Source organism: Buteo buteo, chromosome 23, assembly GCF_964188355.1.
Source record: "Buteo buteo chromosome 23, bButBut1.hap1.1, whole genome shotgun sequence".
NCBI classification, from domain to species: Eukaryota; Metazoa; Chordata; class Aves; order Accipitriformes; family Accipitridae; genus Buteo; species Buteo buteo.
Genome location: NC_134193.1, coordinates 385,462 through 401,942, shown reverse-complemented (window position 1 = coordinate 401,942; position 16,481 = coordinate 385,462). Strand labels below are relative to the sequence as shown.

Below are 16,481 nucleotides of genomic sequence, written 5' to 3'. Positions count from 1 at the left end.
TTGTGTGAATTTCTATAAAGGACCTTTTTGCTCTGCAGGGTAAATGGGATATTTACGGGTGTTTAAGATAGAGTGTTTTAAAGTAGTTGTAGAGATATGTTTCTACTCATGGCACTTTATATAGTTATTTCTTTGTGTGGAATTGTTCATAACAATAGAAGCCAACTCGTCATGGGGAGGGGAGAGATGTAGGGGTCGGCGTTCGGAAGATCTCGCGTTGTCACGGAAAGTTAGAGGGTTAGTCGCAGCCTTGTGATGTACCTGTAACCCCACCTCCCCTTGTTAGTATAAAAGGAATTAACTGCGCAATAAAAGGCGGAAGTTGGCGCTCACACTGTGTGTGTTATCTGTCTCTTTCCCTGGTCCGGGCCGACCAGTGATCTAAGCGTGGCACCTTGATATGTAGCGAATGCTACACACAGCTACAAGAAGAACTAAGCTGGCCTTTGCTGGCCAGTGCTAATGACAGATGTTAACCCATCCTTTTTCTGAGAACAGATAAAAAACCGCTGCTTTTAGGGTCTCATTTCAACCCTCTGTGCCATGGACACTATTATCAGTATCACTGCATAATTTTTTTTAAAAAGACTGCACTTTCCTCGAAGGCCAATAAAATGCTGGTGTCAGAACCCAGAAGACAGATTAAAATTTGTCTTCAGTAATAAAGTGCTAAAGATTCCTGAGAAGCCTTTGCTCTCATACACTCCTCAGCCACTGTGATTCAGGAAAGCAGGAGGAGGCCCTTTTAAGCCTAATTGCAGTAGTCGCTAGGTGTTCCCTGTGGCATTAAGTGTTTCCAGAGCAGAACGAGGCTTTGGTCAGTGATTTTCACTGACAGTTCATGTGACACTTTCAAGCCCATGTATGCACTCAGCTCTAGCAGCCATGAGGTGGGTAGTCTTTAGATCTGAAACAGCCCTGGACCACATTGCATATGGCTTTGCCTCGGCACAATTTCTATCAGGAAAAAAAAGAGCTAGACACTGAGAGAGTTGGATAAAAGAATCTGGAAAAAATCCCATGTGTCTGCACAGCACAGTAAGAAACTGAACACATCCATCTGCAAACACCTTTCTCCTGCACTGTAGGCAATAACACCTGGCAGTGAGTGCAGGAGGTTGTGAGCCCAACACTCCTTGGAATTAGCACAGGCTTTAAACCACACTTGTTTTCATGGAAACAGAAAAGCAAAGCAAAATATATTTAATCTCAACCTTCTGGAAGAAACAAGCTAAGCCGATATCCGTAATGGAAAATAAGGAGCTATAAGTTGGGGTTTTTTTCTCCCAGTGTGCTTACAAAGTATTTGCCGTATTCTAGTTATTTTCATCCCTCCCAGTGGAAATACAAGTAATAAAAATAGCAATATTTCTATAACAGAGAAAACAAAACCAATGGTGCACAATTGTGCCTTTGAGAGAAAATGCTGTAGTGTTTTTATTTCAGGAGAAAATTAACATGTGGAAAGAAACTTGAGAGCTCTTTGATTAACCTGCTCAATCAGCCTCCAGAGAGCCCCACAAAACTACAGGATCTGCTCCCAGCTCCGCCCCCATCCCGTGCTGATGCTTCCCATCCAACATCCCAAAGGACACGAGTGGTCTCCTCTCCAACAGCACCTTCCCAAGAGGTGCAGCCCCCGCTCCCAGAGCGCTGCCGCCTCGCATCACCCCACATCGCCCTGCATCACCGCACATCACCCCGCATCGCCCCGCATTGCCCCGCAGGCACCGACAGCTCTTCACACGCCGTGTTCTGCAGTATCCAGCCCATCCGAAGTGATCCTAGCATCGGGTCTTTGGCCACTGCGTCTCACTACCCCTTGTCTCTCCTACTCCCCCAGGCAGCTTGCCTGCTGCCAGGCCTGCTTGCTGCAGCGCAGGCAGTCCTAGCACATCCTGGATAAAAATTCCAAACCTCTTTCACAAGACCCACAACCAGCAATATTTTTCTGGCTAGAGACATACAGATCTGCATCGAAGATCTCTGTTATATGTACAGCTTACCCTCAGAGCATCCTCTGCAAGGATCTCTCCTGGGAGCCCAAAGCAGCCTTTGCAATACTCCTATTAGCGAAAAAGGAAAAAAGAAAACCCTTGCCAATTACTTCACTACTTAATAATCTCCTTCCACAGGTGACAATGGACAGAAGACTTAATCCTAAATGACAGATGTGTTGGCAATCATCTCAGTTCCCGAGGATCCTCATAGAGAAATATAACCAGCTTCCTCTATTAGCCATGCAGCATATGGGACTTTCCCAAGCTGTTGGTTTCTGTTGCATCTACTTTCCCACAGTTTCATATCCCCCAGAAAGAGGGGCATCAGGTCTTGCAGTTTGGAATAAGGGTGTCCTTGCCAGCTGCCCATGGAAAGAGCAGGAGGGCCATGCAACAGAAGAAAAGCAACAGGGTGCTCTCATCAGGCACAAGGGTTCAGAGCCCAGCACTGGTGCCTGAGGGCTTACCCTGGGGAAATGTCTGGGGAAAAAGGATCCTGTCTGCCTCATTGCAGGGTGTTTGCTGCTCCTGCCAGCAACAAATCTCAGGGCCAAAAGATTTCACTGAGTTGTTTTTTGGGTTTTTTTTAAAATCTATTTACTTACTGATAACATTATTTTCCAAGGCTCTAAAATGACAAGAGGCAAGGACACAGAGCCATTATCACTGGCAAAAAGTTGTTTACTTAGTAGGTCTGCTTAGATAACAGTCAAACATCCTCCCCACCACTGCTCTCAGCCAGTGAAGTGCCTTCCATCATCACAGCAGAGTGCTGTCAAAGGGAATAACCCCAGTCATGGCCAGCCCAGATACGCAGAGGCTGACCAGCCCAAAGCCTCCACCACCCTGTCCCTGGGTGGTACATGCTCCCAGGGTGCCAGGGGTCCCAGCCCCAGACATTGTCCAGACCCTCACGACTGCCATGCCAGAGCCCTCCTGTCTAGGGTCACACTGCAAAAGTCATCTCTACACATTATTACTAGAACTCAGGAACAAACAAGAAAGAACATTGTTTAGTTTAAAGTAAGAAGTAACTAAGTCATCAAGTAAATGAGGGTATAGGTCTTCCACTGACTTTGATGAAGCGCTGTCAACTTACACCACCTACAAATGTGGCCCCCATAAATCATGTCTCAGACACATGCATCCAGAAAGCCTTCTCTGTGAAGCCAGTCACTGTGCTCGTCATACAGTAAAGGCAAGAAAGAGAGAGGGCTCCCTGGAAGTACAGAGTAGGATAGAGTCTCCAGGCCCAGCAATAGCAATGTTGAATTACTTTCTACAGAATTTAGTTGTTTTCAACAGCCAGCAGCAAATAAGATGGCCTGACACATTTATGTTCTGCTCAGACACTAAAAGGATACCGTGTGTGTGTGTATATATCTGGAGGAGAATTAGATTGATTATAATTGGGCAGAAGATTAAACTGGTTTGAGATATCCACAGTCACCCCATGAGGCAGCAGCACACTGAGTATCAGATCACTAGCTGTCAAAGGGAGCCGAGAAATTGTAGCGTTAACAAAGATCATATTGTAGCTGCGGACACCGAGCTAGGGAAAGAAAACTTCCAAATAACAAAGCAGAGTACTGAATGTTGACAATGCATTCTGATTAATCATGTTTTCCAGAGCGAAGGAGAGCATTGCACAAGGGTGGTAAACCCAGGAACACACTGCAGCTTCCTCAGGAGACACAGACCACACACAGCTCTTCTACAGCCCCAGTCAGCTCTTCCAATTGCCTGCTGAAGGAATAACTGAAATGCCTCAGTATTACCAACTTTGCCCTGCCTGTCTTTCCAGCATTAAATATTGTTCCTTAACTCATTCACCATAGTTATAGCCCTTCCTTTATGTTAGATGCAGGGCAGCAGGAAAGGAGATGAAAACACTGAAAATCCAGTCCACACCATGGTCATTATTACCACTCAGTGTTCCAGTACAGCTGTGCCAGACCTCAAAGCAGGATGAACATATCCAGTGTCTGCTGCATGGCCTGATTCGGCACAAAAATCCAGGGCTAGGATCGATGGCAGGCTCAGACCTCACCCAGTCTCAACTGTTTGGTCAGCATCAAGAACACACAAACCCAAAAGACAGCACCAGATGCAGGGCCAGAGCACAGGGCTCCTGTCTACAGGTGATGCTCAGACCTTGTTTCTTTCAGGAGTGCACAGTAAGCCTATGGTGACACCAGTGGTTACTAGCTTGGTTACTTGCTCTGCTCATGAAAAGGAACCCAAGACACAACTTTTAGCAACAAAAAATGACTGAGGAGCATCTCCTTCCTGGACAGGTTTCAGCACTGCAGAGAGCACCCAGAGCCTATACTACATGCCTGATTCAAACAAAAAGCCCACTATTCTTTGTGGTCAGCAATAACAGTGCTCAAATTAATTGCCAGAGACAGGAGAACAAAGCTGATTGCCGTCATAGTAGCTCCTGCTTGTGGAAAGCTTCCCTGACCCCCGAGTGCCTTGCAGTCACAGAGGTGAAGGGGAGCGAACGAGGAGGCAGGTCGCCAGCTGAGGCTGTTCTTACGCACCTCCTCCCCAGCAGGCACGGTCCACAGAGTTTCTCCACAGCAGGAGGCAGGGGGATTGCTGCTGCTGCCAGCTGTGCCCAGTGCAGTCATTTCCAACTTGCCGCACGCAACGTGACAGCATCGCCTTCAGCTCTCTGCTCGCACATCCAGGCAGTAAGCACAACACTCTATTAAGGCTAAGATGGAGAGAGAAATGAATGAGATTGAAGTCCCTAGGTTACCACATTCCATTTAAACATGAACACTGACCCTGGGATATAACGCAACACACGCACATCTCAGCACACCACCCATGCCTCGCTCCCAGCAAATGACAGATCCTCAGCAGGTACCTCTCACACCTGCAGACATCAAAGCCAGCCTTGCCTGAGAATTTCTTCCCAAGACAAAACTATTTGCTCACTTGGAGACCAGCATGTAGACAGCTGTGTTAAGAGCACCATCTGGTGACACATTCCATATAAGAGATTTTAAAGAATGAAAGGTTAATTTACAAATTCTTAGCAGAATGATGCATAACTTAGAGTTCATGATCTCTTTCATGCAGGGTGTATGTCTGACTACAGAAGGCTGATTATTCACAGACTGCTCCATGTTTCCTAACACAGTTGCTGCAGTTCTCTGAATTACATGCACCTTCCCTGTTGTGTTGACTGATTAAACCTCAGATCAGTAGAACATCTGTCTTCATTTAGAAAGCAGAATTCATCGCTGAGCATGGTCACTACAGCATGCTGTCAGAAGGACTTGTTGCTGCAACATCTCCTTCCTTTGAAAATATGCTAGGGCCAATAGAGCAGGTAAACAACTTACATTTGGGATTGCCTGGAGACACAGATGACCTCCAAGAGGGAAACAGACTTCAGTTTGGCATTTTGCAGCTTGTCCTGCAGTCAACTGCAAAACCACTCTTCAGATCCATGGCACAGACCCTGTAGCTGCACCCGGTAACAGCCGCAGAACTGTACTGAGCACGTCTCCAGACACAATTTCAAGTGAATGGGGTTTTCAGAGCTAACTCTTTCCTGATAGGAAAGTGATATGAAACACATACACACTGCCATGCAGATCCCAGTGTCAAATTCGCAGCTTTGGCACAACTTAACGGCATATTCCAGCCCCATATTCCCTGCAGTGGTGGAAACCTTCAAAAGACGTGATTTCCAAACATTTATAGTGGCCAGAGCCTTGACAGACAGGGTCACCCACCAGCTACACAATGTTTGTTGAGTAACTTTTCCACTATGAAAGGCTTTTGTATTTATCTCTGATATGACATGAGAGATAAAAAAATAAAGATACTCCCAACAAGTCAGTTGCTCTACAGGTTTAGTTAAGGAAATGACTGCATCCAAACAAGCCCCAGTACTCTCTTTAGCTGGCTGGCCTTTGGCAGTGCAGGTGGATCTGGTTCACCCAGGGGGAGTGCAAGGGCTGAGCTGCATATGACAGCAGCAAGCTCTTCCTGTGAGCATTACTATGGGTTTTGTTGAAGCCACACATGAGGCAAAAAGGGCTGTCAGTAGATGAAGAACTTCACCGTCAGGATGAAGCAACAGATACACCACTGACTCCCAAGTACACCACTGCACACCATAATGTACCCTTGCTTGTTCCTTGGTGAGGAGTCTTCACCAGGCATCCATCAACCTTAGCTGATAGGACCCAGCACCATGCTTTTGTGAGTCTTGTATCATCTGCTAATAAAAGTTATATGCTAAGCATGCTCATCCCTCTGATGTGTTAATGAAAGGAGCAGGAATTTATATCCCTGGGTTTAATCCCCACTAATTTAGCTAACATTATCCTAGTTCCTAAGCATTAAATCACGTGAAGATCACCAAGCACTTAGCTGCAATGGTAGCTCATGGAATGCATTGGAAGGTGATTTTGCAAAGAGCAATTCTAAGTGTAAAGTGCTTAGTTCTGTATGCTTTGCTCCACTAACACAGAGCAAAGGACACAAGAACAGTATGAGATGCAGTTCAGCCCCTGTATGCATATTCAGGCACTGAAATGATCGAAAGAGCTCACACAGTGAAGTGGATTAACAATAAGGGAAGAGAAGGCCAGTGCTCTGAAGATCCAGGCTTATAATCTCAACCCTCAGAGAAAGATGGCAGTAATTCCAAAATCACATACTTGTCTACAGAGATACAGATGTGAATTCTACAATGGCAGCAAATGGTAAAACAGTTCAGTGGCATAGTTTCTAACTCTTGGTAGAATTTCAGGATGGAAAGAGGAGATTAAGATATGGCCCCCTGGAGGGGGAAATAAAAAATTGGCAACTGAATTGCAGCACTTTGTGATGTGGTGAACAGCTCAGTGTCATTGGAGCAAGCCAGAAGAAGTTTAGCTAGGACACAAAGGGGAAAAAAAACCAAGCAAGCTGTTAAAGAATTTTCAGACATGGGTTTCTCTAGGTTTGCTTTATTAACAACTCAGAGTTGGGCCACCACCGCAGAGAATGGCAACCTTCCAAAAATTTCCCAATCTTATATACCTTTTTACCACCCATTGTCCCAGTCCAAAGTCTTTGTAATTTTCCAGTCGATCTCGGTTCCCATGTTGTTATCATTCATCAATATATCTCATCAATTCTCATGTCCTGGTTCTTCTGAAGTTAGTGGTCGTAGATAGAAAGTCCTGGGTCACCACGATCACTCATCTTCTTAAGCATCAAAGATTACCTTTGAATTTCTGAAAATCACTCAGGCTATTCTATTAATTTATCTTGCTCTAAAGTTAATCACTTACTCCCATGTCTTAGGTCTAAGATGTATGATCCTTCTTCTGTTGATTCAGCTTGACTGGGTTTCAAGCCAGCCATGGAGGGGCAGACACATAGGACAAAAAAACAGCTCATACATATTGTTTTATAAGCACCTGCATTCTATTAATCATATCTAAAACAATTTCTAATCATTAGTTATAGTTCTAATATGAATAGTCTTAGAAACCATAAGGCTTAAGGCCTAGTTCCTTTTACTCAAGCCTACTGAGGGAATCCAGGGGATTGAGTGAAGTCAAACGGAGGTGCTGAAAATGACAGATCACAGCCCAGCCACAAAGGCAGCCCACACTAATGCCACAGAAAGAGACAGAGCAGATGGGCCGTCAGAATCTGGAGCAGATGGACTGGCAAGGCTGAGATTGCTCTGGACACAGCGAGGCAGCGCTGCAGTGCCTGGCAAAGAGAAATGAAACATCCACCCAGAGAACTACTCATTGTTCCTCTGCCAGCAGAGCACCAAACTCCAGCTCTAGAGCAGTCAGAAGGGTCAGCAGGGCGTCCGGCCATCCATTTGTGTCAAGCACATGCAGAGCAAGCATCACCTCACACAGGCGGTATTTGGTCTAGCAGCAAAATCCATCTGAAGTGCAATGGTTTAGGTTCAAACCATCTGTTCCTTTGCTGCAGATTGCAAAAGGCAAGCAAGCACATTCAAGAGCTCATTGTAAATGCAGGTGTTCTCAGTTTTAGCAAGAATAAATGTGTACTTTAGTGAAGCTACCTAAACCTTTTCCTAGAAGACAGCTCTCTTATCATGGAGCTTCTGTGATACTAAGCACCACAAGCACCTAAAGAATAAACAGTAAGAGAAAAATTCAACTTCTTTACAAGCTTCAGCCTGAAGTTAGTTCTCTGATATGTAACACATGTTTAGATCACAGCCTTCACCAGCTGCAAAGGTTATGAAAAGTACAAACATACCTTCAAGATGGTTGGCATTCCAGGTTACTAGACCTCTCTCTCATTGCTTGCAGAATTGTTCAGAGGTAATTTTAGCTTATGTGCATGCTCCCTTTACTTTCTTCTTGCAGGTCTGCCTGGTCAGCTACAGTACAATTGATACTGATGCCTGGAATGACCTGCAACCATTTAATCTGACTCCTGTTAGAACAAACCAGACTAGTTCCTACTTCAAACTGTATAGCTGTAGTCGAACTGAGCCGTATCCCAAGATATGTAAGCTCAGTTCTGCCTTTAGTTCTGATATGGTAAGTCACAAGACCGCTCCATTAGCAACATCAGCACAAAAAAAATGGATTTATCAGTACCAGGGAGCAGTTCAAGGCATACACACTGAACAGCAGTTAAAAGGTGAATGAACACAACAGCACTGCATGTGTGGCTTTTTCACTGCATGCAAAAAGTACTGATGATGCAGGAGCAACCTCTTCCTCATCCCTTACAAAGACTACCAACCTTACTTCCTTGATCACAGCACTATCGAATCCATGAGAGGTGGGCTGGCCAGCTGACCAGATTGCTTCCAGTGGCATTATTCCCCTGTATTTTGAATCACACCTTGCACCCCAATGCAGGGCCACACGTCATACTACTGCATGGATCTGGTCCCCAATATACCAAAATACACGTTTATTAAGCAAAGGAACACACTGACCCTAGCTATGCATTCACTGCAGACTCACTTCCAACAGGTAAAATACACTAACCACCATGCAGAGCAGAGTATGACAGACAGATGGCAGATAAGGAGCATCATACAGCTATGGGTGTAATGTTAACAAGTTACAGAGCAATAAAGTTCAGCTCCCTTTTCATCATTCCAGTGCTTACTGGGAGGCAGGGGGGGCACAGGGAACAACGCTGCAGAGCCATCTCCCTATAGACTGTCCCCAGGTGTGTTGGGCCTTTGGAAAGCATCCCAGCTCCAGGAACTGTACACGCATGAACGGTACACCTCTGAACTGTCTCCTCCAAGGCTGCACCAAACTTCGGGGTGACAGCAGCACAAAAAACCCTAGAGAAAACCTTAAAATACTTGTATTTCATGTACTAGGTGTAGATAAATGTGACATAACATTTCATGGAAAAGTAAGCGCAGAGTGGCAAAATCACAGTATCCCCAACACAAACTGAATCGAGTTTAGGCTTCTGTAGTTTCTGTCTTGGAACTACTGATCGCTGCAGAGCATGCAGCCTCAGGTGGTCATACTTCAACTGCTGCAGCTACAATTTCATCAAGGTACTTCCACACTGCAAGTATCAGAAAAGTCTTTTGCCAGACATGAGCTAGTATCTAATGACCTAACGCAGATGTGCAAAAAAGAAACTCAAATTGAAAGAGTCATTTTTCTAATTTAATAGAAATAACCAAAACAAAATGGTTTTCAAACAATGCTTTAAACTGATCTAATACAACTTCTACAGCACATTCCAGAGCACTTAACAAGAATATTTACAGGCAGCTAACGTATTAAATAACCATGTAAAGAAAAACTCTTCTTTTTTTTTTATTACACACCAGCAAAAAACACAGGAACAGAACAATTAGAAACAGTAACTTCGTTGAAAAAAAGTTAAATATGATTATTCAGATAATACAATACCACAGAAACAGCACTTTTTTGAAGAATCATATTAAAAGATGAGCAAAGTTTCCTATGTGCAAAAAAGAACCAGTTCAGTTACTGGAAGCAAGAAATAATCGACGAATCCAAGAATGCCATGAATTTAACCCTTCCATGAGTACATTTACATGTAAAACAGGCTTTCAACTGCACAAATCTTTATAGGCTTATATACATGTTTCATGGTGTTCTGAACCTAAGAAATACCCCCATTTGCAGGCCATTAGCAGATATGCACTTCTTTTTCTTAAATGTAGCTCACTCTAGTGAATGCTGCAAGTTGAACTTATAAAATATTTTAGTACCTCTCCTTGTAGAAATTCAATAAATTCTAAAGAAAGCAGCCTTGAGCTGTAAGATCACTCAATAGAAAAGGCCAAAACTGCATTTCATATGTTTAATAGTTCACTTATAACAAAGATACCCAAATTAACTGCAATTTTTGAAAACTAATTCAATTCAGATACATTAGAAAGCATATAAAGTAGGATTCTCACAAGCAAACACAGGAACTAGATGGAAGAATTACTGTACAGCACTTTGAGAAAATAAAAGAAATCGCCATATCTGAAGATATAATGAATATGTTCAATCTGAAATATGTCTATGTAAACTGTGGCATATAAATTTTTTTTAAAAAAGTACCTCCATTATTTACTCAAACACCTACTTTTTAAAAAAATATGTAACTTTCCCCAATTTTTTAAATAAAATGCCACACTATATTGTCAATAACTCCTGCACACTTTGTTTTTAAAAGCTAGACTTGGTGATATGCATACAAACTTTCCTATAAAATCACTATCCAAAGGAAAGGATTCTTGTCATGCTAATAGGCAACAGACAAAGCAGTTTTATTGCTTTTTCCAAGGAAGAGAGTAAGAAAAACAAGAAAAAGCCAACTTCCAGTACATCATACATATAGCTTTAAAATACTGTTGCCATTACCTAAATTTTTAGAGGTCAGCCAATAAACTAGATTATAAACCAGAATGATAAATTTGGGCTAATTTTAAGGACTTCTGTTCCAGTGGCTTGCAGAAATGTTTATAAAACATTTCAATGATCCAGTGTTAAGTGTGCCAACACAGTCAAATGTCACAAGTAGTAGCAATGGTGACATTCCACACAAAAAAACCAACCTCTCTACATTTAACAGAGCACTTCTATTTTCAAAAGTTTGGGGAACATCCTTTTTTGGATAGTAACTCTGCCTTATTATGCTATAGGCAACTTAATTCCAGGGTACAGTTAAATAAAAGACCTGAACCTATTCAGCTGGTTACATTATCACTAATCACTAGTAATTACATGGCAGGATACCTGCTGAGGTAATTGAGAAGTCCACAAGTAGCATACTGTACACTTTTCACTCTTATTTCAAAAGCAAGTTGCCTTTTACTTCTTTGGATTAACTTAAACTTCAGGGTCATTCACAACAAAAATCAAGACATGAATGGTCTTTTTTACAAGTGTCTTAAATGAGAGCATATAGTTACATCAAGTGCCAGACTATCTTCTCGCTATCATGTTGGAATACTGCTATCACGCAGACAAAAGAGCTGGCACGCAAAGCGCACCCACCACATCTTTTATCTGCTAGAAGTTCTATTGATGTAAGCTATGCTCTAATTCCCAGGGTAAAACACACTGTCACTTGCACGTATTGCACACACATCATCTGGCACAGAGAAGATGCTCAGAGTAATACAGCGGCCTGTTGATACAAACCCCATTCATTTGTTCTTGAACAAGTTACAGTGTGGCACCAAAAACGTTTTGACTGAACAAACCCTTACCAGTTCCATGATGAACATTTACAGACTATAGGATCAGGAAATGTATTAGCTGAGCTTATCTATCTTTTCAAATATTTTTGAATAGAACTTAGCTAATTTCAAAACTATCATTGAATTGTTGTATTGGGAGTTCCAAAATGAAGGGCAGGCCAGGGTGGGTGGGGGAAGAGAATGTTGTTTTGTTTCTTTTATATAAAAAAAAGAAATGGTTACGATTTCTTGCACACAAGTCAAAATTCCACATAATACTACTGAGCACTGATGAGTTGAACGGAAGGACCAATTTTAGTTCAGTGGGTTATGTGCAAGAGTAGAGGCTGAACCCTCATCAAGGTCAAAGCTTAGCATCATTTGTGGTTTGCAGGTGAACTAGTGGAATACAGGCTGTCGCTAGCCTATCTCAAAACATTTAGATCTCTGCTCTGGGGTCTGGGTGGAAAACAGATGGTACTGCTCTTGCAGCAGCCAGGGAGCATGTGCCACCCCTGAACCGCAGCTTTGTAGTGTGGTCCTTCCCCCACTCTGTGACCCACTCTAGGATGCCATCAAGCTTGTCCTATGCTCCAGTTCAGGCAGTGAGTGTCTGTGGTACTTGAATCCATGACTGGTACCTTACAGGGCGAACAGTTAAAAAGTTGGGGCCTGAAGGTACAGAAGCTAGAGTGCTTAAGCGCCATAAAAATAGTAACCCCAATTGAAGAGAATTCACAAAATCTTATTTGCATGATAATTTTAATAATATTTCTTTGCAAAATGAAGCTGAGAAACTAGAAATGCATAAATAGGCAATACAGCAAGCCATTAAATGATCCCTTGTTACTATTAGTGTCCTATTCACACGCATCATCCTTTCTACGGGCAAAGTTCTTGCTATTTGTCAATTTAATATGTTTAAGCAGAATTACTTTTCCTTTCACATACAAACTGGTAAAAAATAAATTTAAACTGGTACTATGTTAATATCTGAGAACTGAAAAAAAACCTGTTTTAAGTGGTAACATTTGTGTAATCTAAAGAAGTGAGCTTGAAGTTACAAATACCTTCAGTGCCCTCATTTATTTTAAGAGGTATAGTCACAATGTACATATACTTTGTTCTTATAAAAAGAAATCAAATCTGAAGTGATTTGCATAAAAATTGCTGAGAGCATATCTCAATTTAATACATTGTGCTAAAATACTTATCTTTACCATTATGGTAAAGTGTATACAATGTCACAGGAATTGCTCATGCTGAGTATACCAAAACCCCAGTGATTTACCACAGAATTGCTGTATTCACACAAAATCTTATGGCAAATTTATAGTCTGTCAACTTGACCTCATCCGATTATGTGATTTCTTCATCTTTAACAAAATCCATATGAAGGCCAGCAATTACATTTATTATTTCTAGTATTGATTTCTGTCAGTAAAGGAAACAACTGTTCAAACTACAATTACTTTGTGAGGACCTCATTTCTAACCAGAAATGCTGGAATGAAGGCAGTATGCAATGGGAAGGCACTGCAGAGATGCCTGCCACAGGGTTTAGGGAAACAGGGAAATGGTTCTGTTTTCAGTATTTGACCAGAAACTACTCAAAGCCAAATCCTGGTCTGTGCAAGTGCTTTGTTCAATGGACAAGTAACCCCATCTCAACAGATTTATTCCAATCTTTCTAGACATTTTGCTCATAAGCTGCTTCTGAAGAAAGTTCTGAGTAGTACTCGATAATAAAAATAAGACAGAACCTCAAAATGAATGCAATGTTAGAAATAGCATATATTACAAATCTTTTCTTGATAGGAACAATTAATAAGAATACATATTAGCTTAAAAACAGTTCAGCAAATGTTGCTGATCTGCAAGAAATCTCAATTCACTATTTACAAATAAGACAAAGTGAATACAGGAAATTTTACACATTTGGTAGTTAATAGGTTATTGTTTGCCGAGTGGTCTATTAGAAACTGATATTTAGGAAGACTGGAAAAACACCCCAACCAGTTATTACCTCTTCAGTCTATATTTTAAGTACAGAAAATTAGACAATGAATACTGGAGATAACATTCTGCCTCATTCGGGGGATCAGGGACAGATGAGACAATGCTAAGACTTCTGCCATGAATGCCATTAAAATGTTCTGTGTACAGGATTCATAATAAATATACCTAGTCCTACTGAAAAGAGATTGTTGCCACCAGTTTAGTCTTTCGTCTGTCAAGAACTCACACTCCTGCACTTGCCAATTCAGAACAGTTTAATGATTTTTTTTTTCCTTTTGCTATACATAAAATGTAGTAAAGAAAGTAAAATTTAGATAATTGGATCAACACAGAAGATCAGTTATTCACAATACTGCTTAAATGAAATTATAAAAGCAATGACCAACACGCACTTAAGTTCACACAAAGAGGGGATTTCAGGAACATTGCTTACAGTTTACACTGCAGTCCAGCATGAAGGCAAGATATAGTAACTGTATTGGTCCAGTCCTGCAGAACATTTTACTAAGCAGTCTTATCTGTACATGGAACATCTCTTATCAAATCTGCTTCTCTTCAACATTCATCCACCTCTATCTGTGAGACCAGGATGAGTCTGTCCCCTCCATCAGGAAAAGAAAGAATATAGCAAATAATCAAGGGAAAAAAAAAACCAAACAAAAAAACCACCAAAAATTTACAATACAGTTTTTTTCCCCTTTTGATGAGAATGTTTTTCTGTACAAGTATTTTTTGTAATCTAATACTGTTTAAAAAGCTATCAGCTTCTTCAAGATGGCCACTGTAGGCATGATAATATTCCAGGAACACTTAAATAACAGTTTTTACAATAAATTTTAGGTCCATATCATTAGATTACTTTATATGCACTGGTCTCTCATCTGATTTTAGGCGTTTCCTACGTGGCTGTATAAAATCTTCATCGGAGTCCTCAGTTATTTCACCATCATCCTCTTCCTGCTCAAATTCAGGCAAAGGCTGGAAGGTCCTGTCTGGGTAGATCTCTGTAAGTTTATCTTCAAAGTATAATGCAACTGCCTTCCCTGCCTGCGCTACTTCTGAATCAGCCTGTAAATAAAAGAAGACAGGAATATTCACCTGTTGGAAATGCACATCCCTTCACCAAGTGTGCATGGTCTGAAACGCTTACCTTCAAATTAATCTCTTGTGTTTCTGCATAAACTTGAACAACTTTCATCATCTAAAAAGGATACCAGAGTCAAAAAAAATGAAATTATAATCCTTTCTAAAGTTATGAGATTGCATAGGATTGGATGACTAAAGTCAGCCATAACAACAAAACAGTTTGTTATGGACTACACCTCTTTAGTTCTCAAACTTAGCAGAAGCAGGTTTAAAACAAGTCTTAGGAGGGTGACATGAGGTAAATAAACCTTCAACAAAACACACAACCTTTGTACAAATGCCTCCCAGTCATTTTCAAAACTGCGCTCTACTCATGACTGCCTTCTTCATTACAAATTTTAGTTGCCTGGGCATTATTGTGGAAAAGTCTCACTTTAGAGAGAAGTGCTCCATGAGACTTCTTTCTTGAAGGTCTTACCACACTTTGATTTCTATTTTTTAAAAGCATATGGCTTAGAGGCACTAGACATGATGCTATTATGAGGGGTGAGGGTGACTCATCTTTTGCCATGAACCAGCATTTCAAACAGTGAGACAAGTCTGAAACACCTTTTTAAAAAACAAAAAATCAACACAAAACACATCCATCAATCCTTGCTCCCTTGTTTTACTCTGTCCCTAAGAGCTGCAGCATGTTTTCCTCTACAGTAGATGCTTCATTAATTCCCTTGATTGAGAAGTTCAAATAATTGCAACTTCTTCCACAGTGCTCATTAACCTCCACCTAATATAGAGACATAAGGGAGTTGGGGGTGTCAAAGTCCCAAATGCTAGTAAGCATTTACAGCATTACATCATTAACCTTGATTTTCACTAGTGTACTTGTGAAACAGTTGAGATTTTAATTGTAGGCTTGTGTACTTCCTACAATTTACTTCTTCACAGAGCCAGAAATGCAGTCCAAACACTGCAAAACTCAGATTACATTTTACAGAAAAAGACTGGCTGTTTTATACATTTCTAGGATCAGCAGAAAGCCATTCCCTGCGATGCCTTCTCCCCAGGGCTTTGTCATCCTTGCTTCAAGGAAACAAGGATAACCCCTTATCTCAGCTCCTACTTTGTTTCAGCACAATACCACAATTTTTTTTTTATATTAGAATATTCTTTCCATTGCTCCACCTAATATTAACATTTAGCTAATTTATCTCCCCAAGTCACATTTCACATGTAAAGTGCAAATATTTCATTATCAGATGGGTTCACTGCAAAATAAGTCAACTTTCCACATTCATCAAAAGCATGACGCCATACAAAAGTTATTTACTGAAAATTGATTTTTGTGAGAGCCCAAATACCCATGAGCTAAAGCACTAAGCTTAATACTAGCCATAACAAACACAATGCTTTTCTGGATTCAGCCTGCAAGAGGTACTAGAACCAACAGAATATTCTTCAGAAAGGCACTCTTCCTCAGTACAGGACGTTTCTTCAACAGAGGTCTACCATGTTTCATGATTGTAAGAACAATTATCTGTATAGCCTGAGACAGTTTTAAGGACTGCTTGATTGTCTTTATTACCACACTTCCTCAGCACTTCTACAATCTATTCGATGTACAGTAACAAGGTCACCCTGCTCCTTAGTCATATATCCGCACCAGTGAACGCACTTTAAAAG

The 16,481-nt window shown here is 41.3% G+C and overlaps 1 protein-coding gene across 2 annotated transcripts in view; it reads right to left on the bottom strand.

Annotated features, from left to right (window-relative positions):
• Window positions 1-9,509: 9,509 nt before the first annotated feature.
• The window catches only part of TRIM33 (tripartite motif containing 33), a 41,754-nt gene continuing 34,782 nt past the window's right edge, over window positions 9,510-16,481 (bottom strand). Inside the window, exons 19-20 of one of the 2 annotated variants that reach the window (XM_075055881.1) lie at window positions 14,866-14,916; window positions 9,512-14,783 (exon numbers count right to left, since the gene is read on the bottom strand). In XM_075055881.1, the coding sequence (XP_074911982.1) occupies window positions 14,571-14,783; window positions 14,866-14,916 (264 nt within the window). In that variant the 3' untranslated portion in view covers window positions 9,512-14,570. Of the gene's footprint in view, window positions 14,784-14,865; window positions 14,917-16,481 lie in introns of both variants that reach the window. The other variant, XM_075055882.1, reaches the window with a different exon arrangement.